This window comes from Vanellus vanellus (genome assembly GCF_965231255.1).
Source record: "Vanellus vanellus genome assembly, chromosome: 1".
Lineage (NCBI taxonomy): Eukaryota > Metazoa > Chordata > Aves > Charadriiformes > Charadriidae > Vanellus > Vanellus vanellus.
This window is the reverse complement of record NC_138905.1, coordinates 152,174,986-152,202,010: the sequence shown is the minus strand read 5'-3', so window position 1 is coordinate 152,202,010 and position 27,025 is coordinate 152,174,986. Positions and strand designations below refer to the sequence as shown.

Genomic DNA, 27,025 nt, shown 5'->3' with positions numbered 1-27,025 from the left:
TTGGTTTCTGTTATGGCCCCTGTTTTCATCAGTTCATACATTTATGGGACTCCCTGCTTTCTGGGTAAAATCTTCTGTGCCTTTTATCAGCCAGATGGTAAACTTGCCAGATGGCATTGGGATTTGAAAGGCAGAAAAATAGGTTTGTGTTGTTTGGGGTTTTTTTAATTTTATAAAAATTTCTGTTTGTTTTTCTGCCCCTTTGCGTATAACTGGGAAAGGATGCACCCTAACGACTGCCCTGTCAATAGAGCCTGTTTATATTCTTCTACATTTGGAGAAAATTAAAAGAAAGGGTATGAGGTACTATGTTTATTGAAAACTCAGTTCCAAACACTGCCATAGTGTCACTACTGTATCCAAAATCTAAAACTATCTTTTACCCTAGCCATAGCATAATGATCTTTGGCTTCTGAGCCAACACGCGGTAGAGGTGAGCAGAGCAGCTGAAAAGCCACAAATCACTACTGCTGAGAAATCCTATTTGTGAAAGTTGCCTGGGGTTCCCACCTGACATCTCCACCTGACTAACAGGCTGGGGGTTGGACCAGGTTTTGAGGTCTTTTGAGAAAGCTTAGAAGATCCCAAGATGGCAGAAGTGCTGGGGTAGAATATACTTATTTTTGGTTCTCACCATTCTGCCAAATGTGCTCCCATGGGAATTGGCAAGCACCACACATGCAAGCACCAAGTAGTCACTTCCAGGTGGTTGGGATTCAAAGCAAAATATTGCTAATTTTTGTGAGATCACTGTTATCACATAGCAGCAGCTATACTGTGTCAGATATTGTTTGTGTATGCAAGCTCCTGCCATGAAGAGCATGTAATGGTGATTCCCAACTAAAGTACTCGGGTACAGATAAGGTCCCATTTCCTACCTACGATTACACAGTTTCTTGAGGAAGTCTAGGGAAGCCCTTTCCCTGAAATCACATCTTTCCTGTCCATACAGACATCAGCACTCCCAGCTGGTACACTTTGCATTAGAAAAAAATAAGACAACTCTTCAATCACACACAACACATTCCTCCAGGATCCCATCATGTTTTAAACATCAGGAACCAAAAGTTCATGACAAAGTACAACTCCTGCAATCGTAAGGGCTGGTGACAGTTTCTGCTGCATTGCACTGCACATTCAACTTTTCAACCCAAAAGAAAGGGATGACAAGGGCTGTGAAGACCTATATTCATGAGTGACTCCTGGCTCAGTTCTCCGGGGCATTGAGCCCTGAGCCTGAGAGCCAGGTTGTACCTGCTGTTGTGGTCACCCCCTTGCCTCGCCTCACAGGGCTCAGGACATTCAGAATTAAGGGTGGGTCAGGTAAATTTTAACGACACAGCCAGAAGAAATGGTTTCTTCTCCATGAAAGTCAGGCTGAAAACCGAAGTAGTACCTGTTGCTGCTGGCCAGCATGCTGCCACTCTTTCAAGGTCCCCACAGACCAGTTACATGCAGGTCTGAGGTTCATTCATGTTTCTCTGATGGATAAATTGATCCTGAGCATCTTCAAAGAAACTCTGGATGGTGTAGTGTCGTAGTCAGTCACCTTCCCTCACTTGAGTACTGCTTCAGAAATTGGGGAACTCATAATTTGCATTTTTTGACTAATTAATTCTAATTGTGTAGTTTTAATGTTTCATTTACATATGCACAGTTATTTGTGATGCAGATTCACCCCAAGTGACAGTGTAAAATGGCAGGGTAATGACAGGTTTCATGGAAATAAATCTTGGATACACTGACAGCCACGGAAACATTAACATTTCAACAATACTAATTAGCTATATATAGAGACAGTCTGATTAAAAACCACTAGAGGCTTCTTTTAAGGCTGAACATCAAAATACTCATGCCAGGTGAAAAAGTTACAGTCCTAATTTTGTTCCTTTTCACATACCCTTCTATATTATATTGGATAATATTAACTAGGACACTAAATGGCTATTGTACATACAGTAATATGCTGTAAGAGGAACGTAGGTGATCAAAACACAGACGTAAGAATATTCATCTCTCCCTTTCACAGCAAATTTTTAACTTTAAATTTGCAAATATATCCACCACAGCAGAGGAAGGCCTAAGGTTGCACTTTTGGTGGTGGGAGATAGTTCTAGACCCTTGGCAAGCACAGGCACAAGGGCTTAAAACCCACCACTCTTTACTTCATCTTCCATAATAAAAGTAGCGAGTTGCATAAAACCGTAAAAAAACTGTAAGCATTTACCTAGCTCTATTTTGTCATTGCTACGAAGGACTTTTGAGATTTAGACCAAAAAGAGTGTCTTCAGAGACCAGGATCCCACCTCTGATAAATTCTCTCTTTCCGTACTAAGCCGTGCATCTCTCCATGGTGGACCCAACATCTTCCTTCTTCAGTCAGAAAGGATCTCGCCCACAAAAAGATTGCCTATGTCCCTGTCCCAAGGCTCCCTGTGTCTTTCTGTGCTTGCTCCTGCATCTCTCACGCACCACAGGTACTTTGACTCAACGTTAAGAGCTGATGTCTTTGCTCTCTGTGTGCAGTGTCCAGCCCCAAACCCCAGCACACAAATTGGACAGAACTGGTTTCACCCAGGTGTAATCGATCTATTTTGCTAAGATGTGCCCAGCTGAATGGGTACCTCTAAGGTAACCACAGCCTCCTCTGCCACATTTTGGAAAGCCAACAGCACAGCAGCTGAGCAGAGAAGTATGTAGGCCTCACAGCCCTGAGGCATTCGCTGCTACAGTAGCTCTATACAGTAGCTGAAAGACATACGTTAACTGATCCTCCAAATCACCACGCATGCCAATTATCTTAGACAGAAAGGGGCTTTGTGGTCTTGCCTCTGTAAACAGAACCAGACAGAGAGACCCAGAGCTGTTCTGCCAGAGGCCAGGACAAATAAAGTCTTTTTCCTCCATAAGGTCCCCCCAGTTTTGCTTCTATTCTTTCTAGAAAGAAGGAAACAGAATATTTGGGACATTGTTCTGGTGTTGTACCCTGATTGTATTATGCAGGATTTCAAAAATACAGGAGAATTCAGAAATGTCACTGCATGGTAGCACGTGACATTTTCTAGATATTTTTATCTTAGGATCTAATTTCTCTGGGATTAGCAGTGTTCCTGTCAATAAGAGAAAGCATTTCTTTTCTGGAAAAACAAACCTCCATTGGAGTTTAGCATCTGCAGTTATGTAGCTTTATACCTTATTTCTCTGGGGTAGGGCCAGAGATAACGATCAGTTTTATTAAATTTATACTATTTTCTCCTCTATCATTTTCTGTTATCTGCTTAAATGCTCTTATTAGAAATACAAATTTCTATGCTTAAGTAATATCAAGTATTTGATCTTTCTCTTTGAGTAAGCCTTTGCTCATTCTGCAAGAGAAAAAAGGAAAACAGCAGTTTCAAAAGGCTTTAAAATGGAAAATAAGAGCAAGCCTTTCCGCTTGAACTGTGCTCTTCCTTGCTATGGTAGATTTAAAAGTCATGCTCCGTGTTATTTCAATAGGCTCCTTTTGTAATTGAAATGTATGCAGGAATGTTGGTAAGACCATACATCCTCCAGTCATTTCAATATCAACCTCAGATAATCACAGCATAAATTGTGTGGGGTACACTTTCAAAGTGTCAGTGCTCAGTTCTTCTGTGGCCTCTGTAGTTATTACCACTGGTGCTTGCTCTGCCACTGCTGGAGTGGCTCTAAACTGGAGCAGATCCTTATTGACTGCCAAACACAACAAACCACACAGAAACCACAACTGGAGTGTTCCTTTTCCGCTACTATAACCGGGATTACTTTAGCCAGGCGCACGAGGAGCCTTACCACATGACAAACATTTTCTGTTTTCCTTAACATTATATTAATAATAACAATCTTAAATAGCAGACTGTCCACGTTCCAATCCATGATAGGCTGACTGTGCAATCCAGACAGGAACCAGGTATGCTTTGGTTATCTGCACATGTTAATGCAGTCCATCTGCTCAGAAAATTGCTCTAAAGTACTTAAAAAGAGATACTGGAATGTTATACCATAGGCAAAATGAGTCAGCCATGCACAAGGAAGCTGAGCTGCTGGAAGAACCTAACTGTGATTCTGAAAAAAAGTTTTAAGGTAACTTTAAATAAAGTCCATTAAAAAACAAACATTTTTAAAAATAGCTTTTAATATTTAGCATATATATAGAAAGACCTGAGTGGGATATTTAGGAAGAGGTTTCTTTACTTGGGTTTGATTTTATTGTTTATTATTACTATTATGTTCAAATATCAAACCAGGATTCCCTGGCTTTTGTTGGGGAGCTTCTAGGAGATCTACGAATATCTATTCTGAGTTTAAACCTTCAGAAGCAGCAGCGAACACCTCTGTAATTAGGTACTTCTAATATCTTAACCTTAATGTGGACACTGGTAAAGCAGTCTGGGCTTCTTAACAGGGTTGTTCCAAGAGAGCAATGACATATTATAAGGCCTTGATTTCTTGAAGACAGGGTTCCAAAATCTTTTGATGGGCTTACTACACTTGATTATTCTTCCATAGCAGCAGCAAGAGAAAAAGGCTTTGACTTTCTTCTCAACTTAAAAATTTGAGTGCAGCCACATATGTCTAAGCATCCTTGTCTTATTGACAAGCTCAGCATAAACCCCAGACCATGGGATACAGGCATACCCAACAACTTGTTCCCTACAGCAATCGTGACTCCCCTTTTTACGGACCTACACAAAGATGGCGGTATGAACAACAGTCATAGTAATAAGCTTCAGTGTCTCAATATCCTTTCAAAAGCATTTTCCTTTTCTTCTCTTTCATTGAGAAGCGTACCTTCATGCAGATGTAACCCAGTAGCCACTGGCAGGACCTATGCAAGGGAAGAGAGGCTGGCTGGGCTTCCTGCAGGATGAGCTGTGTGTCACTTGGTCTGAGCACCCGGTTAGCTTTTGCATTGGCCACCTCCAGCATAAGGACACAAATGTGGCCCATGAGGGAGACCTGGCTGTTCTGCATCCATCCAATGGCCAGAAGCCAGCTGCTGGAGGGCCAGGGAGCCAAACAACACCTGCCCTATGGCCAGCTAGACCTCCAAGTACTCAGGTTCCCTTTGCTCTCTCCCTCTGCTCTGTCATGGTATCTGCAGGCTCTTATCCCATGAAGAAAAGCATAAGCTATACCTGCCCAGACAAAGAAAGAGGGCTACTGCCTCTTAATGTGTTTTAGTAAATCTAAACTATGTGTATGCTTTGGGTGTTTATGGTATGCATCTACTCCAGCTAACTTCTGAAGTTGAGGTGGACTCTGACTGTATGTTACTTCTTTTTCCTTCTTGTCAGTGCTACTGGCAAATTGTTGTTTCTTCTTTTCTTAAAGTAAATTAAAAAGAAATAAATTTAGCTTTCTCCCCCTCTCCCCTTGCATGGCATTATGGCCCGTTCTGGAAAAATGATTACCCCTTAGAAGAGCGGCTTGCAGTTGCTGCAACAAGATGATAGATAACAAATGTGGCAATAATTGCTAAGTTACAGGAAAATAATCATCTCTTGCCAGAAAGACCAGCATAGTTTGAACTGCTAGTTCATAGTTGCAAAGGATATCATAAATCTTTGCGTTTTAGCCCTTGGAACATTAACATAAATTGTTTCCAAATGCTCTAGACCTGCATGGCTTATGTCACTGGCGTTGCCAGACACAAATCTTCCTTTCTCAGGAGAAGGAAAATAAACAGATAGAAAATTTCCCATGTGCACAGTTCTCCTGAAAAAATAGTCAGGTGGGAAAAATGTGCCTACATCTTCAAGGAAGACGGCTGTCTCCAAAGACCTTTTATTTCCTGCTCAGGTGGCTAACAGAACGTCCTGCTCCGGGGGCACAGGTAGAGCCCCAGCCCTATTCACCTCACTGAGGTCAATAGCAAATCCCCCTTTGGCATCTGCAGGGGCTCCATTCTGCATCTCCAGAGACTGTTACAGCAAGAGATCAGAGCTTCACTACGCTGAATAAACTAAACAACTCCTACGCTTCATAGATGATTTCCCTTGGCTTCTGTCTCTCTCTTGTGCATGTGCGTCTGTACCTCTCAGTGTTCAACACCCCCTAAGAGGGGTTGAAATAAAAGACGTACAGAACATCTCTTATGAGGCTTGCAGACATAGTTCAAGAAGCAGGCACGGTCTGGGGCAGCTAGTCCCCTTTTCCAGTAGTCGGTGTCATGGGATGGGGGAACATCAGATGATTTCTTAATGACATTATAAGCCCTAATTTTTATGAGGAAGTATGATAACTTCAACAATTACCGACAGTAAAATGAGACCGTTCAAGCAAACAGGGGAAGAAATGGAAAGAAGCACAGTTTTTAAGTCAGCCTGCTAACTTTTTGGTAATTTTCATGCCGATTCTTACTTCCTGGAAGACACAATGTAAGTAGTGCTAACATTTGGCATAAGCTGTAGCTTCTTTTCTGGGCATGCAACAGAAAGCTCCTTTCCTTTTGGAAATGTACTTGTTATGTCTAATGTTGTAGGGGGGGACTGTATGGCAGAAAAATCAATTTCTCCTTCATGATAATATTGAGAGAAACCTGAAAAAGGTATAAAATGACTACTGCAATAAAATCTAAAGACCTGGTTGTACTGCAAAGAGGTATAATAAAGATGAGCTGCTGGCCCACAAAGCTTTACAGTTAACAAGTATCAGACACAAGAGGAAGAAATAGATCAATGGCAAGGAGGTTGAATTCCAATTTGTGTCCGTCCACAACTGTGAAAGTCTCTTATTTTTTTTCTTAAAGCCCAAAGCAGTACATAAAATCTGCACTAAGCTAAGCAAGATTTTTGTATATGACAGGAACCGACAGGCCAGCAATGTAGAAGACCATGTGCACCAAGTGACAGGCTCAGTATGATTTCAGATTTCTTGTTTGTAAGACAACAGGGAAATCATTTGTTTGACATTCCTGCTAATTCTTCAGTAGATAGGTCCTGTAATTACTTTACATTTAATTTATTCTCTGTGGAGAAGAAAAAAGCTGTCAAATATCCTCAAAATATCACATAGTAGATTGTGAGATCCAATCTAAGGCCCAGATCCAAACAGCCTGGAATTTAGGATGCTTCACCCTGAATTCCAGCTTTCTGAAGAAAACCACATGAACCTGAATTCCTAACTTTAAGAGATATTGGATGTGAAATTCGTGCCAGATCCAATAAAAGATTCACACAACTACAACCAAAATACAGATCTTGGAAACTTTCCTTTCTTGTCTTTTAATTTCTCAGATCTCTGGAGTTGTCCTTCGAACACCATCCAGAGCTGCCCCTTCAGTGTCTTTGTAGAGCAGAGTTCACCCCTAAATCTGTTTGCGACATAGAAATCAGATCTGCCTCTCCCTGCTCAGGGGACAACACAACTAGATCCCTATCAGGATAGGGAGGAAAATGCTCAGGTATTCTCTAAAATGGCAGCAGTGACTATTCTATTAAATAATGCTTGCCTCTGCTTCTGTGAAAAGCATCCAGAAAATAATACAGCACTCAAGAAGAAACATTCTGTGACCAAGAGACTAGAACATCTACCTCTGAGTCCTTCTTCCAGTCACAAACCATTTCTATATTTTACATTTAACAGCTTTGGATAAAGGACAGAAATGGTATAAATCTGTAAAGGAATCACACTTTTATGGTTTTTGCTTTTACACATCTTGATGGCAGAGAATTTTTTCACTCTTCAGTATTGCACATCTAATTCAGGGCTAGAAACAACGAAGTCGGAAAAAAAGGTGGAAAATGCAAGTTCATATATAGTTCCTGCTCACACTTTAACTTAGTAATAATGTAAATTAACTGCTCAACCGAATCCTATCATTTGGAAAAAATATCCAATGAAGTCTGGTAAAAAGTTCACATTCCTGCCCTGAACACAGACTATTTGGACAAAGCTATGACTCGTCTCAGCCTCAGCCATACATACATGCACCAGTTTATACTGGTCTGACTCCATTCATTTTGCTGAAATTACTCCTTGAAGGAAATTGAGTCCTCTCTAGTTCTTTCATCGGAAGAACAAATGTATTATGTAGGCTGGGGGTGTGAACAGGCTCAAAATGGAGGGAAAAATAAATCCACCATCACCTTTTAAATGTGGTGGTAAAGACTGCATCTCTGCTTCAAGAGGAGACTTAACTTGCTGGAAGTAGTTACTAAGGAAAAGTCACTCTGTACCGGCCCTGCTCTCCTCCCTTACACTTTCATTGTTAGAGACAGGCTAGAGGGAAACTTTGGGTAGTCATTGTGCTTCTCTCTCCAGCGTAAGTCTTCTTACTTTCCTTCTATTTGCTATTATCAGTCCGTATGATCCTCTCTACTCCTTGAGGACGAGAAGCACCTAACATACTCCTAGCTCCCCTTTGGGATAAGAAAGTTAATTAGCTCCTAGAGCATCTGTAGGGTCAAAAACAGCTGGACTGCTACTCCTTCTGGGCTGTCTGTAGCACAGACGACCAGCAGTCAGGATTTTTCGTCCAAGCACATTTTGGAGTTCAGTAGTTTGTCTCTCTTTCTTCTTTAGTAGTTACTTGGAGTTCAAAAGACTTCCAGCAGCTGAGCCATCACTTACCTACTTCACACGCGTATAAAAGCACTCACGCCTTAGTCTGTGCTAGTTACCAAAAAAAAAAGCAAAAAGGTTTCTTGCCATCAAAACAACCTTTGCTCATTCTGACTGCCATAAAACCTTAATCAAACCCCAGCTACGGGGAATAAAAGATAATAATAACTGAAATCCTGGAGGGGAACTCAGGATTTCAGAATGCCCTAAGGGTGAATCCCACCGCCAGAAGGAGAGGACAAACTCCAGAATCCAGCAGCCTGTGCCAAGGACACTAAGCATGTACAACTTTTTGTTTAAAACTGAGAGCTGAAGTTGGCAAAAGGATGCAGCTGCTGTAAATGTCACTTGTGTGTGAAAGACAGAGGTAGCCACTTAAGCCATTAGTATCCAAAACATTTAAGGCTTTATTGGTCAAATGTGGCTTAAAGAGGAGATCGGGCCTGGCAGGCAGTGAAGATCTTGCAGTCCAGGTGGAATGAGCTTTCCGCCTGGGAAATTCCCCTTCCTAAGCAGGCAGCTATGCCCTGCTCCAGTTGTAACCTCCAAACAGATTTCAGGTGCAACACACTGCAAGCCTCAGGTTAAGAAAGAAGCTGATGACTCCCATGAAGCCCAAAATAAATTGTCACAGGCAATAATGAAAGGTGGAAAGTTGGTGTCTTACTGAAGAGCAATGATTGCCAGACACTGGCTCGTTGAGGATGTAGAGAAGGAAGGAGCAGAAGCACATATTGGTGCCCAATAGCCCGTGCGTGACTAAAGTCTACCAGCAATGCAAACCTTTGTCTTGTCTTATGGAGGAGATGTTGCTCCTTCCAAAGATTAGCCAGCTCATCCTTTTAATGTACTTGGCTCCCTCCATCCCCTGCTGAGACAGCTTCTTGCTTTGGACCTATTGGTCAAATCCCATTCACAAATTCCATATAAATTCTTCAAACTCACTATTTACTCCTCTCTCTTGTATCTAACACTAGCTCTGGTCAAAGATGGGTCAGTGAAGGGCTAAAGTAGATGGGTTACTGACATTACCCAGCACTGCAAAATTTATAGTCCAGTTTCTTTCTATTGTATTCATTTATCTGACTGAAAGTTGAATTAAAATTGAGGTACAAAGTGATAAACCGGAATGGATAAACCTTTCTTGGGGGACTGGGTCAAGCGTAGCTCAATCTGATATGCGCCTATTTCTGTCTTTGTGGCAGGACAGCTGGACTCCAGACACCAACATGACTGAACGCTTTGACTGCCACCACTGCAAAGAGTCCCTGTTTGGTAAGAAGTACATCCTGAGGGAGGACAGCCCCTACTGCGTGAAATGCTATGAAAACCTTTATTCCAACACCTGTGAGGAATGCAAAAAACCTATTGGTGCTGACTGCAAGGTATGCCAGATTTGTGTCTTGTTACAGAAATCTTGAAAGACATGCTGCTCTGAGACATGGTACTATCACCTGGAAGGATTCATTAGTCCAGCTTAATGGCTACCTAGGGCTTTCCTTTGGTGGAAAAGCATGCTTTCTAGACCCCTGTATGTGTTCTTCACCACTTCATTTGGCAAACCCTTCTTTACCAAGTGTGTTAATAGAAATGGAAGAACACCCCTCTCTTCCCCTAAGGCAGCAGATGATTTGATGATGTGACACTAGGAAGAATCTCTAACTCATTAGGAGAACCCATCTGTCCTTGGGGCCAGCTGGGATCTGGAAAGGTGGCAGATGCTGGCTTTGCCTACCTTTGGGTCAGAGGGAAGTAAGCCACTGTTGGCTTTGCAGTGACCACAACTCAGTTGTCATCAAGAGACAAGACATGCTCAAGAAAAGCTGCCATCTCACGGACCACAAAAATCTGGCTAATACTGGCCCAAGTAATAAGTCAGTTAGAACACAGAATAATTAGCCTTTTAAAGACAGAATGACGATAATGGAGTCTAACTAAAGGTTGCAAAGGAAAGAGCAGAGGCCTTGCTTGCTTGAGCTATGCACTGTTGCACCACATGGAAACGCCTACCTGATATAAATAAAGTGTGACCACCTGCATTTCTTTTAAATTAACCAAAACAAGAGGAGTTCATGCCAGGTTTACTCTGACTGAATGAAGACAGATGATATTTGAGCCATCCAGTGAAATGTCTGTTGGGCTGCTACAGACAGACTTCACCCAATATACATCCTCCTTGCACAAAACTGACCTGGTCAAAGTCGGCCAAAAGTTTCACTGACTTCTAGTTTGCACTAGAACAGCAATTTGCATTGCACGGCCATGGGATGCTTGACTGGTATGATGAGGTCTGACATCTGATTCCCTGCATTGCTGATCTATACCTCTAGAAGCACCAATTAGTCCCCCTGACTGATACTACCGCTCTATCACTAGTTCAGAGATATAAAAATATATGCTTACTCAGTTCGGGAAAAATAAGTGTCTCCTATCTCCCAAATTGGTCTACCCCACCTATTGGCAAATCAGTAGAAAAGCCCCTTTGAGAAGCCTTAAAAAGGTGAGAATGTTTCACCATCATGACAGGGAACTGGCAATAATCTGTATGAGGGTATAAAACTGCCAGCTTTCCTACAGCTTATAAATATTCAGATTAGAGAGGAGATGCAGCTGGCCCGACCTGAAAAAGCAAAATATTTCTGCCCCATTCCAGAATGTGCTTTTGTTTTAAGGTCTCTTTCTAATCCCCTGAGAAGATATTTCCATGTGTTGACATTCAAGAATTTAAAAACTTGGACCAGCTTCAACAAATCTCGGACAAAGTATTCAGGAATTAATCAGGCTGAACTTTTCAACCCAGATTTACGGATTTAGGGAGTGTGGGTGTTATCCGATGTACTGCTCTTCTGTACTTTTAAGCAAGACACACTCTAATAGCTGATAGAAAAAAGCGCCCCCTGATACTCTGCAATATAGGTATAGTTATATATGTAAAGAACCAGAACTATGTGTGGAAAACACAACTATAAGATAGCAAATAAAGATTTCTTCAAGAGCTATAAAGTGTTCCAGAAACAAATGTGTCCTTTTCTTTTTGTTTCTGTGACTGCAGTTGGTGCCTGTCCCTGCTTTATGCTGCAGCTTTTGAACCTGTTGACCAATTTTAACCAAATTCTGACAGATGGATAAAAGTTGCAAACTTAAATTCTTACAAGTTTTCTGAAAAAAAAACCCAAAAAACAAAAAACCAAACACCAAACACGTGTTTGGGTAGAAAAAGAGATCCTATTGATGTTCCCACTAAGAGGAAAACTAGAGTGGTTTTTCAATGATAGTAATAGACATACATTTGAAAACAATTGAGAATACATTTGAGAGTGCCCCTATAAGTGCCTCAGCCACAACACAAGTTTCATTCGAAGCTTGTGTACGGTATGACTGAGCATGATTCAGCTATGAAACAAAGCCACAAAAAATCATGCTTCTGCTCCTCGTTAAACTGTGTATATATATACGGGTATATAAACACATAAGAAATATACACATATATACATCCGCAGACATTCATGTATGTATTTTTAAATATACCTTTTTATACTTTGCATTTGCATTTTCCCCTGAGCAAGGAAGATAAAGTATACTATGTTTGGGAATAAAAACAGTACGTTTACTAGATGTACAAAACAGACTCCATATTTACTTATATGTTCTGACACAGCATTTATACAGCTGTAAAATTTGCAACTAAAACCTAATGGAGTGAAAGTGTGATCAGAAAGGGTCACATCCAGACCTCTGCATCTAGCAGGGGCACCCACTCTCACATCAACTTTGCAACCCAAAAAGCTCCATGTGGCTCTCACCTCAGATCCTCCTTCTCAAGAGCCTTCTTGGCCACTGCTGTTTCTCTGTCCTGAGAAGAGCTGAACTGAGAACCCAGCTGCAGGTGAGATGCTCTTAACTTCCCCCCTACCAGCCCTCCCAATTAAAAGCAACCGTCCTGTAGCTGAAAGGGTTACACCAAATTAAAACGGGTGTTGACAAGAGGAGAGCCAGTTTGCCCTCTCTGACATCTCTGACGCTACTGTGGTGTGTCAGCAGTGGTGCACAGCATCACCTCACCCGAGTTGAACTCAAGCCTGCTCAGACACTGGTAATACTCCAACTTTGACAGCGCCAGGCTCTGAGAGGACCAAACCGATGCCAGATTTTCACCTTGTGTTTTAGCTACGGCACAGAGAGCCCACGAGACAGCTAGCCTAAAGACAAGCTTGCTCTGAATTCAAATCAGGGGAGAATTCGCTTCGCTGTCTTTCTATATTTCTATGGTAATTTATGGGTAACTGTGAAAGTAACTAAGTAGTAACTAACTTGTTCTTTTTTTTAAAATGTTTTTTTTCCACCAAAAAAAACCCAACCCACTCTGAATGACAACATGCGTCTGAATGACACCTTTGGACTTAGGCCATTTTGTTAACTGTAAACAGTTCTCGCTGCTGTTTATGCAACTTTCACAGACAGATTAAAAGCTTCATATACTGAGTGGTAGGAGACACTGGCAGGCAGTAGAAAAACACTATGCCATTTCTCATAGCTATTACACATTATCCATATGCCAACAGGTTCCAATCAAAATTTACTCTTTCTCAAGAGAATTGGCATTTCATTGCCCATATCCCTGGTGAACGCTCCCCGCATCAACAGTTTCACACTTCTTTCTGGAAATCCATCCATTATGTTTCATTTGCTTAACTGCTCAAGTGTGACTTTGGGTTGATTTTGGCTTTTTTTCATAGTTTCCTTGCAGGCCCTATGGCACAGAAACCATCACAAACACAGGAAATACCTACACTAATCCAGTGCTTAATGCAGTCCACAAGTTGGCCTTGGCAGGCAGGAGGGGGTGAAAACTCTCTCTGCAAAATGTGGGAATCAAATTAAAAGTGCATTGTGAGATAAAGCTGTGTCAGCACAACAGGCCAAAAATGAATTAAAAAGGTCGGTCTTACACTCAAACTAAACAAAACAAAAAAAAAAGCCTCTAGTAATGTGGATCAGGAGAGGAAGAAAATATTTATTTTTCAAATTTTTCATGTTTAAACCTTGTCCTGAGTTGCAGCACTTTTTTCAGAGCATTACTGAACACCAGACTCGCTGTTGTGAAGTGGAACGGTAAAAGAAACAGACACCTTCATCTCTTCCCGTATCACTAAGGTGCTGGCTTCGGCACACTCTCGCTTGTTTTTACCTTTTCTAAACACACTTTTGATAGGGAAGTAGCAGTCTAACTTATTTTAATGTTTTGCTATAGGGTGTGCGTGGCTAAAATCTGTACAGCATTTCGTCGTCGTAGCCCATTTCCTCTGCTCAACCTTCTGAAAAGAGCATTGCGGCAGGCATATTCAGTTACTCTTCTGGTGGTAATTTCTCTAATCTCCTTCTTCCTGCTGGGTCCCTGTTGAAAGTCAGTTCAGGAGAAAAGGTAATACAAAATGGCTTAAGTTCAGTTAGACTTAGCCAGAGTAGAAGACAATACAGTTGCAGGATATGAGTAGTCTGTGCTTAACCCAGTTACCCGGTAACTCTGATCTTGGGTCTTTTCTAGTTTAAAAAACAAAAGAAGTCACCAGCAGCCCCATCCTAGAGGCCCAATAAACCATGCTGGATCAAAACTACACAGAACTACGCAGGAAGTATCAAATGTGATTTTGCCAATGTTGAAAACAGTTATCTCGACAAATCTTTCTTTGGGGATGACATAACAAAAATTAGTGAAAATAAAATTGCTTGAAAAGCACATAATGGCTTTTCAGAACCACAAGTTTCAAATCCATTCTACAGGGTATGACCCTAAAAAACTTTGGATACAAATAGGATCTGCCTTAAGTTTTGCTTGCACCATATTCTTACAGTCAGTTATGTGAGTGTGTGCATAGAGACCTCCACTTGGCCCACGCTCTGACGTCTGTTTGAGAAACATCCCAGGATCCACTGTTCATTTGGTTGTCCCAAAGAATGCTGAGCAGAAATTTTCAGCTGAGGTTGATTCTTAGATTAGGCTTAGAAAACCACTCGTTCACATTTAAGTACTTTCAGGGACTGCTAATCTGGTTATTTTTTTTTATCTTCAAATGAAACCTGATAAGGGAAGGATTATTTTCCATGTTCAGAAGAAACGCAACCGTATGAAGTGTTAAATATTTCTCCCTGCAAATTCTGCTGCAAAATTTATGACAGCTCTGCTGCTGTTGCTCACATCTGGAACTGGCCTGGAGCTCTCTGCACCTCAGCTGCAAAACACGCATACAGGACAGACCGTGTCCATGAGCGCCTGTGTGCATGCATCTCTATGTATGTTGACACTGTTCCACTTCTCAGATGCCAATCCATGGTAATTCTTCAGACTCTTGTCTGTGCTTTATCTAACAAGTCTCTTATCTGTGCTTATGTGTGTTTTATCTAACAAGAGCACTTGGCTGCCAGTTTTCATACAAATGCACAGATCGATCGCGAAGAGACTAATTCTCCAGATTTCTATTAGGCAACATAGGAAGCTGTGTTTAAAACTACAGTCAAAATACGTAGCACTAGGGACTCATTTCCCTCAGGCTGCATAAAGCAGCTGAGAAGCCATGCTCATCAGTATTTTATGGATAGACTCCAGGTTGGAGTCCACAATAGTAATTTTCTTTATTAGCTCTTCCTGGAAATCCATGCAATAAACAGGAATTTGTTGTATAGCACTTGTACCTTCTGCTGGAACAAATTTATTTGGATGGCAATCAGCTAGCGCAACCCACAGCTCACATGCCTAGAGTAAACCTAATGCTCTTTCAGCTAACAGACAAACCTCAAGTCAGTTTTGCACATGCAACTTCTCCAGCGCAGAATTTGCTCCAGATCAATACAGCCACAGCTTATGTACAAACCAAAGGCAGATACGCAACACGCCAAACCTGATTTCTGGTGCCTTTATTACACTGACCTAAGAACAATCATGATGCAGGAACTGTTTCATCAGTACCTTGGACTTCCTTGCTTCAGATGTGACAGATTCAGAGAGACAAAGCAATAACCACTTCATCGGTATAATGCTCTGCTGCAGGCATGTCAAAGCCAGACATCTCAGACTCCCTCTACATTCACTGACAATATCTGTTATAATCATCCAAGGTAGCTACAGATTATTCAGGTCAGTCTGTATTTTGGGTACTTTGGGTTGTCGTTGCGCTTCATCTCTTTGCCATGATGAGATATCTGCTGCTTTCACCTACCCAGCTAGTGTCTATACAAGCTGCCATCATAACCGATTCAAGGATTAAACCTTTCATCATTGACACCTAATCCTGGTCTTCATTACTCGTCTTCTAAAAGGTACGCACCTTCTTCCAGGGTATCATTTCATTGATAAAACAAGGCAGAACAAAAGCAGATATCAGCATCTGAATTTTGGAGATAAAAAATAGTTTGCAGAATTATTGCAAAAAGAGGAGAAAGGCATCAAGTGGGAAAGAGGCAAGAGAAAGAAAAATAGATCTGATATTCTATTTTCTAGCAGGCAAATTTCAAACTTTGGAAAAATCTGTTGGCTGTATGTTGTATTTTTCTGTTGAAAATATTATTCCCCTCTGAGATCAGATTTAGGCTATTCACCTTCATTTAAAGAGGAAAAACATGTAAATAACTTCCAAAGAAGTTTTTTTTTTTAATTTTGCTATTCAAAAAGATTACAATTTTGCAGTCAGAAATTTGGGTTGTTTCAAAAGGAGTTAGCTGAAATGAATAGACAAGCTGAATAAACAACTGTCAGAATGCTGTAAAGTAGGATGCTTAGATATTCTACCACAGAGTGCAGCCTCCCAGATGGAAGACACGTTGGGTACCAATTGTTACGCACAGTGATTTAAGAAATTTAGGTAAGTAGTGCAGATGTCCAAACAAAAAGTCTTCATTGCATGGTCAAATTCTGATTGAAGTTGCTACAGTTTAACATGCTACCACTCATCAGCTGAACTAAGCAAAACTATTTCAGTGTTTCCTCTAAGCCATTTATGAGAACAAGGCTCCTGCAGACATAACGTGGTTATTTTAAGTTAACCTAAACACAAAGTATCTTTTGTTTGCTTTGGGCTAAGATGTCGTGTTTGGAGTTACCTGTGACTGTACTGACATAGAGAAGCTTAGACCAGACTATGTTTGAACACTTTGCGATGTTTCCATTTCAACAATTAAAAAATCTGACATTCTACAGCTCATTTTTTCCCTTCAGTTAACCAGATTAATTCAGTGCTTGTAATTAATACATAGTGGATCTTGAGCTAGAACCTGAGAAGTTATTTCTGCTGAATTTTTACGCTCCCCTTTCATTACAATACTAGCCCCTCACACTTCCACCTCAAACCGAAGCCTGTGCATTTTGGGGTAGACACCCTCTCTTGTAATGATCTAAGCTCTGTTTTGTTTGAAGTCCACAGACACTGTACAAGTATTACACGATTAGGCCACCTTAATTTAAAATTTAAAAGGCACAATCCATCCCTTTAGGTCACGATTTTTAGAAGAACCACTTTTTTTAAATAACAAAAGTACCACTGTAGAGGGTATTTTACATACATAGGTGCTCCTGCTAATCCCTTGGTTAGTATGTTCTGGATCACTGTCCGCAGGTATGATGTGATTTCTCATCTTTCAGTCTGATCCACATTTGAAATATAGGTAAACCAAAACAAAAGAGTTGGTAAAAACTAGTTGCAGTGGCAAAAAAAAAAAAAAAAAAAAAAAAAAAAGAGCAGAGATCTGACCAATTCCACCCTTGGTGTAAATCTGTTGAACTGAATAAATACCAGAAAGTAATTGGGAAAAGGATTTCTGTCCAGGCTGAACAGCTATGAAATCAGCAATAGCCAAGACAAATAGGGGAAGTCTATTATACCTACAAGGTTAACAAGTTTTAATCTGACTCAAAAACGGGGCTTTATTCTCAAAGGAAATACCTAAATGGAACTAGTTGTTCCCCTGCCACATACAAAAAATGAAGGTTACCCTGAACCGAAAAAAGGTCGATAGTTGTCATTAGCTGTTCTTGGTTATCATAGCAAAATAAGTCCACCTTCATCAGAACATTTTCTTTTCCTGAGCTGTGCGAATTAGCCTCAGCTTCTGCCTGTGGTTCAGATTTAGATGTGTTTGCATTCTCTTGAGCTTCCAGTTGTGCAAACTATTCATTCTGCTTACTCTGGGGTTTTGGATTTCTACAGGATCTGTCTTACAAGGACCGCCACTGGCATGAAACCTGCTTCCACTGCTTCCAGTGCAAGAATTCATTGGTGGACAAACCTTTTGCTGCAAAAGAGGAACATCTACTTTGTACTGAGTGCTACTCCAACGAATACTCTTCCAAATGTAATGAGTGCAAGAAGACTATTATGCCAGGTTAGGATGCTCACTTTTCGGACTAAGAAAAGATTAGGCTAAATATCAAGCCCCAACTCAGCAACATTTGTGACAAATGTTTTTCCTTGAGTATCTCTGCTAAGTCATGGTGAACTTTGTAAAACACAGTTGATGGTGCATTACAAGTCATTTTCATGACCAGAACACAGAATTTTCGTAATGGATCAGGATAGAACTGTTATTCACATGAAGTGGATTACTCTTGAAAATTAGAGTTTATTTAATTTAGCATTTTTATTAACGGGATTTAGAATTTTCTACAGCAGTATTCATTAAAAGGCTTTTGATGGTTGGACAACTCAAATTTAATCTTTCTGTCCAATCCCAACTTTGTACCATCTTGATTGGCTTCCTCTGCTGGAAGATCAGAGGCAGCTTGCAAATTTAACAGCTTACTTAATTTGCAATTTACCTTTTTATGTAATTACTCTAAATTTAGCTTCTCCCATAAAAATGAAAAATTGGTCAAAGTGCCTCTAAGATCTTTTTTGAGCACAAAGATATGAAGAAACAGGAAAGAGCTATTTTCTTTTTCAACATGAAACATGAGGTTATAGTAATAGATTGCTAAAACCTCATCTGCTCATATTAATACTGTAGCATTCTGTGATGATTTGAAGGCTTACAGTGGAGGGAATACTGGCCCAGAAATAGAATATTAAAAGGCAATTTTAAGAATCCACATACATGCTCCATAACGATTACTAGTTAATTTTTCCAGTAAAACTTTTCCTTGTCCGGTTCTGACATTGGTCATCTTAGACAAAAGCTGAAATCCACAATGTTGTAGACGTAAGGTGTAAAAATGAGGGCTTGATGATAAAATAGGAGGTATAAATAGAAACTATGATATTTAAAAGCAGACGACCCTATCCATTCATGATTGAGTTTAGGTATCTCCTATTATTCCATGTGCACCTGTTTTTCCCGATACAGCTCTAATAACTGACATGTTTGGGAATAGCCATTGCTCGTTTTAAAGCTGGAACTACATATACGTATGTATTTTCAAGATTGTTCATCAAATTCACCCCAAAGATCAGTGAGATTATTTACCGAATGGATCTCTTTTTGCCTATTATGGCAGCTGTGGATTGATAAATAGTAATGGAGGCTGGATTCAGCAACTCAGAGAATTCCTCCTTCTCTTATAATCCATTTTTATGAAGCTTTATAACCACCAACCAGTCTTCACCTGCTTACCTAAGACAGCCGAGATGTCACCATATTTGGAGAGCAGTACACCCTGCATGTATTTGCTACTTACACAGTACACCATGTTAATACAGGAGCTACACCAGAGCACTATGATCACCAGCTGAAGCATAATTCATTTTGAAAGAACCAGCAAGTGGTTGGGTACCCTTTATGGAGACTCTTAATGCTACACTTGCCCTTTGCTTTGCTCCACTAAATGTACAATTTAGATTTAATAAAGCATTATCATGACAAGCCCATTAAATACTAAAGTAATTACAAGCTTGATCTTTCAGTCCTCCTGCAAACTAAACTGCCACTGACTTCAGTGCAGCAGCGAACAAACAGGGCTCCCCCTGCCTTGAGTTTCAGTGACAAAACAATCCCAAAGAGAGAACAGCTAAAAATGTGGAAATAAAATTCTAGACTATTAAAAAAAAATAAATGTATCCATGTCCTCTTTTTCCAGAACATCACTCCTTCAAGGACTGATTTAGTTGCTCCTCAGTATGACACAGAAAGTTACTAGCACAGAGAGGGTATAATTCTTAAAAGGTATCCATTAATAAAATGGATCAGAAATATTTAAGCATGCAAGAATCAGGCAAAAGGATAATTAACAGCTCACCTTACACTGCCGCAAGTCAATTCTTTAAAAAACCAAACCTCCTGAAGTATGCCTCTGCACAGAAGTTAATGAGACCAAAAATAAGAAAAATATGCAACTAGTAAACAAAGAGAAATTAATACTTGAGAAAGGGGGAAAGGGTAAAACTTCGCCCTGCAGTAGTGGGGGTGGGGACAGTTGTCATCGAAAGACTTAGTATGGTTCTTCATCATTAGTCAACATGTGATCAGCTTGTCAGTCTGCCAAGCACTTGACATCGTGTTTGTTGCTACAGGCTGCAAAAGTAATCCAGAACTGTAGGACCATTATTTGTTTGTTTTCCCTTCTGGCCAGTATCAAATATTCTGACTGAAACTGGTACATAGGAAATTATACAGTGTACAAAGAAATTTCTCCATATAAGAGGGCATGTCCAATTTTCTGGAAGGGCTCAGAGCCCCCTTGTCACACGGTGGACTGAATCTGCAAAGCACAGTATCCATACCCTAAAAACTTCATTCTAGACAAGTACATTTAGCTCCTAACCACCATACCACTTTTCTGATTTTCAGTAAAGCATTGTCTAAAGATTTTTCTTACTTTCACATATCAGCCATGGTTTAAACACAACTGTGGACAGAGAGAAAGCTTCTCTCTCACTGAAAGGGTCAAGAGACAGTAAAACATTTAGGATCAGTGTTCCAGAGCTGGAAACCATTGCAAATTTTTAGCAGACCTCAATGAGGACAGGAACAAGGCCACAGAGCAGATACAAAATCATTCTTTTTCACAGACTAACTATACTGTATTGGGAAAGGGAGGCAAGAAGCTTACCAGGAAGTAACTAGGTAGCTTGCAGCTGTTTGAAAAAGAAAAAAAAGGGACTTAGCATGAATGAAGTCCAACTTTAATGAGGAACAGTCTTACCTTCACTCAGCACTAGCAGCAGCTTATACTGGTGTCTCCCCAATTCCCCAGAATCTTCCTGTGTATTAGAATGCATTATTAACTCTAATAATACCACAGAAAAACAAGTGGTATTATTAAGGTCCTAAGCCTTCATTATTAGCAGTAAATGTTTCTATTCTTTATAGGAGGAGAAGAATGACTTACATTCCAAAAAATTAAAATGGTACCCCACACCATGCAAACCTGATGGGAACGTGAAATAGCCTCTGTCTCACAGCTGCACTGCTTATTGACTGACAGCCAGCTGCTGGGCGAACAAGACTGACAAATTGCATCAGTACCAGACAGAAGAAGTTCAAATGACGCTCTGGTCTCATTACAGGTACTCGGAAGATGGAATACAAGGGCAACAGCTGGCACGAGACCTGCTTCATCTGCTACCGCTGCCAACAGCCTATTGGGACAAAGAGTTTCATCCCTAAGGACAATCAGAACTTTTGCGTACCCTGCTACGAAAAGCAGTTTGCCATGCAGTGCGTCCAGTGCAAGAAGGTAATGCTCTAATTTTACTTACCTAAAACCTACGGGATTCAAGCCTATCCCATTTTATGTCCAAGGAGGTAGAATATCTTGTTTTTCTACATGTGGTAAAAGATTCAGAATCAACCGATTTTAAGAGATGATGTAATTTCAGTTTCCATTCTGCACCAGGCGCAGCATTTAGTACAATGAGAATTCTCTTACTCAGGGTTAAAGATCCCTTTGGACTGAAAGCACACAGAGAACACATTTTTAAAAACAAAACAAAAACAAAATAAAAACTCTGCAGTGGAATAACCTCATTCCAATATAACCCTTCATATATCATATACTTAAATATTTCAATTGGAAGGAAGATGAGCTAACACTGACCATTTTTAAATATTCTAAGGAAGTTCAAAACAGAGAGATAAGCTTTACACAGAGCAAATGCTGTTCCTGAAATAAACACTAGTAAGCTCAATATGCTCAGAAGTACTACTTTCTAGGCTAAGGACCTTTTATTTGTGAATTTCCTAAATTCTATATGCAGACACTGATAAGAATTTTAGAATTCTTTCCTAAAAAGAATCATCTCATCACTTACAGAACTAACAAATCCCAGTTTCCTATGGATATCTGCACAGGCAAAGACAATCAAAATGACAGCTATATCCCTTTGCCACTGCCACTGTTTTCTCTTTGTCTCCCTTTACTCTCGGCGTACTTCCAGCCACCACCTGTGCCCACACCTCCCAGACTTTCTTCCCCATGTGCTACCTGCTTGTTTGCCCTTCCAGCCAAGCAAAGCTGCATTCTGGTCAGACATACTAGCTGATTGCATCTTTGCTGCTGCACAGGCAAAACAAAACAGGTAAAGGCTAATTTTTTCTTTCAGCCTTTGACCTAAAGTATACCTAATTACCTTTACTACCTCCTACCCATCCATCAATTTTCTGAAACTTCTAGGAGTTTCATATCTTAAAAACTCTGCCTAGTCTCCAGTTTTAACCACATTTGAGAACAGCCTCAAAAATACTTGGGAAAGAGGCAAAGAAACAGAGGAATACACATATTAGGTAGCACAATCACATACAAGCCTAATTCCCAGGGAATCTCCCTTTACTGAAGAAAGGAAGAAAAATTAAAGTTATTGATTTTACAGCCTTCTTAGGAACACTCAAAGGAGCAAAAAAGTTCAGTTAGTGCAACATCAAGGGAGCTGGTTTTGTAGGTAACAAGTTGTTATAAGAGGAAAAACCCCAAAGTCCAGAGAAGCTGAAAGCAAAGACTTCAGCTAAAATTCGAAATAAGAGTCTTTGCCAAGGAAAGTAACAGGGAAGTTGAAACACATAAGGTAGTTCCTTCGCCATGAAGAATGGGACAGGTACAGGAACCAAGATGAGACAAATCCTAGCACACGCATATGAAAAGCGACATACAAAGACTAGCTTTAAAAACAAAGAGGACAACTGACAGTGAGATTATACAATATATGGAGAACAAAGAACTTTTAGTATGGGGCTTCTTTGTATAAATCAGGAAATTATAATAAATCACTTGCACGCTTCTCCCAAGGTCAACTCCAGCCAAAATGATGGGTCTGCTGCTGTTAAGCCTTCTTTCCCTCCTCCCACCCACAAAAACCTCATGACCCTTCCTTTCTTCTGAATCAAGATGCAAACCTGCCAACCTCAAGAAAACACTTTCTGTCTTACTTTCCATAAAATAGGCTATCACTACAGGAGGTGTTACCTACCGGGAGCAGCCGTGGCATAAGGAGTGCTTCGTTTGTACCGGATGCAAGAAGCAGTTGTCTGGACAACGCTTTACCTCCAGGGATGAGTTTGCATATTGCCTGAGCTGCTTCTGCAACCTCTACGCCAAGAAGTGTGCTGGATGCACAAACCCAATCAGTGGTAAGCCTCTTTAAATTTGGAGGTTTTTTGAATGAACCGCTTATAATATTAAAAATGGTTCAATAATTCATTCTGAGCAATTTGAGAGACTCAATACACTATACAATTCAAAATGCGTGAATTTAAATACTTATAATGCCTTTCAAGTGCCTAACAGAAAGAAATTTAAGAGGTCCTTAAATTGAAGTTTCCTCCTTTTCACCTGATTGCAGTGGAACATGGTAGAGACAGTAACAGAGCTATGCATGTAGTGGAATATGCATGTTCTGTACATCATTCCACTTGTGTTCATCAAAGGGATCACTGACCTCAGCAACAACAGTCCCTCCAGCAGCAGAAAGTGTCTAGCTGGCTTATACCTCATGCTTTAGCACAGCGCATTTCTTCCCTGACTTTTCAGGACGGCAACGGAGAAATGACAAGTTACTGCTTTCCAGTACAAAAGTACTTATAGGAGCAACTGCTTAGAGCTTTACTTTTTAACACTTAGCATAAAAATATAACCTCCTCTATGAAGTAAACAGCATTTAACAGCATGATCCATACAGCCCAAGACTGCAAACCTGAATTCTATCTGGACCATTTTCTCTGGTTACTGCTCTGCCCTCACACCTGTCCCTCAGTAACATATGCCTGACTGCATAGATCCTAGAAAAGTCAGTGCATAACACCACCGCTACTGTTTTCTGTTTGTGTGAAAGAGGCATTTGTCTTTTGAATATTGCAGTCCTTTCTAACATACACTGTATTTTTCAAATATTGCTACTAAAGGCAAAACAAAACAAAAACACCTCATCAGGTAAGAGATATGTCTTTTCACCAACTTCCAGCTTGTCATTACAATGCATCATATTCAAATTGCTTGTCATTTCTGAGGTTAAGCAAGAGATAATTACTACTAAGAGACATTTGTCTCTTTTCTCTTTTTTCCTGTACAACTTCAGTATCCCTTATGATAACCTCCATAGCATCACTCTTGAATGTTTTTCATGGTTTGCTAATCTGCTTCTTTTCTTGAGGCACTCTTCCTTCAAAGCTATGAACCAAGTCATGACACAACACAACCTGTCAGACTTCTTTTTTTAACAATCTAAATGCATTTTTACAAAACAAAATTAACTTACTCAGATGCCATAAAACATCTTGTAAGAAAATATCAGACTTCTGTTCAGGGGCTGTTGCTTTCCTTTTCTTCTGCTGTACATTGTAGTGCCATCCCTTGAAAGTTCTTTTCCACCATTATCAGCAGTACTAACAATGTAGTTCCCTAACTTAGCTGAAAGCAACAGAACTATGTGAGGATGAAAATGTTACTTGCTACAGAATAAGGGTGGCAAAATTAGCACAGCAACAAATAGATTTTTCACAATGGCATTTTTTCCGCTACTGTATGTCGAATATCCATAGCAATCCACAAGGGGAGTCTGAAATAGCATCACTTGATGGCTGAAGTGCTATTCTTTTCTTGTAACAGAATGCTTTTGGTTTTCAAACAGGACTCGGAGGAACCAAGTACATCTCCTTTGAAGAACGGCAGTGGCATAATGATTGCTTTAACTGTAAGAAGTGCTCTCTCTCATTAGTGGGTCGCGGCTTCCTCACAGAAAGGGATGACATCCTTTGCCCTGAATGTGGGAAGGATATTTAAAGCTCAAAATAAGAGGTGGGGAGAAGGGAGGAAAGCTGTGCTTGCAATATATAGTCTGAAACACACAGATGTTCAGAACTAGCTTTGCCACTCTGTGTTTCGTTGTACTATTAACATCACTTAACCTTCTTCTTCAAACTCTCCAAATCTGGAGGGAAAACAACTTCAAAATCTCTAGCAGCAGTGTTGGTGTTTAAGATTTCTACAACTAACCAAAACTAATGCAAAACCTGAGATGTAAAACCATTTGGTGTTATTGACATAACATACTCTTTTTGTGTTGGGTTTTTTTTTTCCCTTCCACTAAATATTCCAGTTACAAGCAAGTGATATAGTTCAAGGATGACAATGGCCACGCAAAATACATTCATAGATGGATATTCAGGGTGAGACCCTCGGCACACTGAAATCAATGGCAAACACCGTTCAATTCCAATAAGGCTTTGGTCTCGCCTCAGTGTTCTTGAGCTATGTGACTAGTGTGTGCTGTCAAGTGTGTAGAAAGACTGCGAACGTAGAGGGTGTTTCAATGTACAAGGATTTGTGTGATGCCATAAAGAGATAATGATAAAACAGTTGAAGTGGGAGTGCTTCATAACAGGTACATATTTTATTGCATGACTAGCTGATCATCGTGTGAAGTACATGTTCTGATTGACAGTGTCAGTATTACAGTTAGTCGACATTACACTGCACATTGTACTTTTCAAAATAAACTCATTTAAAACAAAATTGTAATTGTGCTTTGATTGTATTTATATATTAGATATTTACAAATAAAATGCTTTCCCAGTCTGAAGAAACACAATGTAAGAGCCATACAAACACAACCCCTCTTGCACCCAGTCATTATGAAACCATGGAGTTTAGAATTGTCTATTGCCTCATACAGGCCCTGCTGATACAACAGTCTTCTACTAACTGAAATGAGCAGGAAAATTATCACCAAAAATGAACAACTGTATGAAAATACTGAATCGACTGCAGCAGATAAAAATGTATTCATAGGCTCTAAACTCAAAACCAAAATATCATTGTTCTCAGCAAGCAAGTCAGTCAAGACAAAAGACATTTAATCTTTGCAAAAGTCAGAAGTTTATCTTCCATACTAGGGCACGCTTTAATTTTGTGCTGTATTGCAATACATAATACCTTTTGCTCTGGCATCATTTCTGCTACGTTTGCTGCAAAGGCAACTCTCAGCAACCACATGCTGGCAGGACAATAAAATCAAGAGCAAACAATCCAAAGGAAGATAACTTCCTAAAGCAAAAATATAGCCATGTTATGCGATGTACGGTCCTGGTACACCTTCCAGATAGAATTCATTTGTATCCAGCAAAAGGAGGAAAGTAATAAGTCACACTTCCAACAGGAACCTTCAGATGTGGAGAGAAGAATTAGGAATATACTTACTCTGTGTGTAACTGGGTAGGGAAAGTTTGCTTCTAGTTCCTGCCACCACTCTTGAATTTGTCTTTTTTTGTACCAAGTGTTAAGCTCACAGATCCTTCCTTGCTCATTCATTCAACAAGCTCAACAGATGCATCAGATTTGGTTTACTGTACACCATTTGAAGAACCTAGCTAGCTGACATTTTTGAAGTACACTACATACTAATCTGATCTCACTGAATGCCTAAATTCCATCCTTTGGTGACTTCATTCTATGATGAAGGCCATAGTAAAGGATAGCCATAAAAATCACCCTTATATCCATGCCTCCCAAAGGAGGGCGAGCACCTCACTTACTCTCTTCTGGGGGTCTGGCAATCCCCCAGCACACTGCAGCTCTGCTCTAGTACTTTGCTGAGAGAAGGATTACTATTAGCTAAGAGGGTAGTGGAAGGTAGTAATAGCGGGATGGCTTGCACCTTGCCCCTCTAGCACTACAACAGATGGCAAAATGGTCCCAGCTTTCGGGAAAGGTAGGTGAAACATGGGGCTGGAAAGCATACTGACCTGAAAACAAGACTGTTACCGTGCAATAGCAGCACCACGCTATTATTCCAGTACAGTTCTGCGTATCACTCCTTAACACATACCAACACGCACATGCTCCTAGCAACTGAAACTACAACGAAATACAGCCTAGACTCTAAACCGCTGCCAAGAAGCCACCCACAAAACAGAATTCCTACCAGACTGTTACACTTGAAGTGGAAGGACAAGCACTTCACATGATACTAACTGCTGCTAAAATTCCAAAGTATCTATCTACTGAGCCTTTTACCCTGTAAGCTTTTTC

At 40.3% G+C, this 27,025-nt stretch overlaps 1 protein-coding gene across 1 annotated transcript; it reads left to right on the top strand.

Moving 5' to 3' along the window:
- The first annotated feature begins 9,797 nt into the window (after positions 1 to 9,797).
- FHL2 (four and a half LIM domains 2) lies at positions 9,798 to 25,469 on the top strand. Its single transcript, XM_082484210.1, has 5 exons — positions 9,798 to 9,971; positions 17,784 to 17,958; positions 21,075 to 21,244; positions 22,944 to 23,130; positions 24,627 to 25,469. The coding sequence occupies exons 1-5, from the start codon at positions 9,816 to 9,818 to the stop codon at positions 24,776 to 24,778; spliced, it is 840 nt and encodes a 279-aa protein (XP_082340336.1). The 5' UTR covers positions 9,798 to 9,815; the 3' UTR covers positions 24,779 to 25,469.
- The last annotated feature ends 1,556 nt before the right edge of the window (positions 25,470 to 27,025 follow it).

Bases quoted from the DNA above. Each gene is read 5' to 3' on its own strand.
- FHL2 (XM_082484210.1), top strand. From the start codon at position 9,816: ATGACTGAACGCTTTGACTGCCACCACTGCAAAGAGTCCCTGTTTGGT. The intron at 21,245-22,943 runs GTAATGCTCTAA...TCCATAAAATAG, and splicing joins AGTGCGTCCAGTGCAAGAAG to GCTATCACTACAGGAGGTGT. The intron at 23,131-24,626 runs GTAAGCCTCTTT...GTTTTCAAACAG, and splicing joins ATGCACAAACCCAATCAGTG to GACTCGGAGGAACCAAGTAC.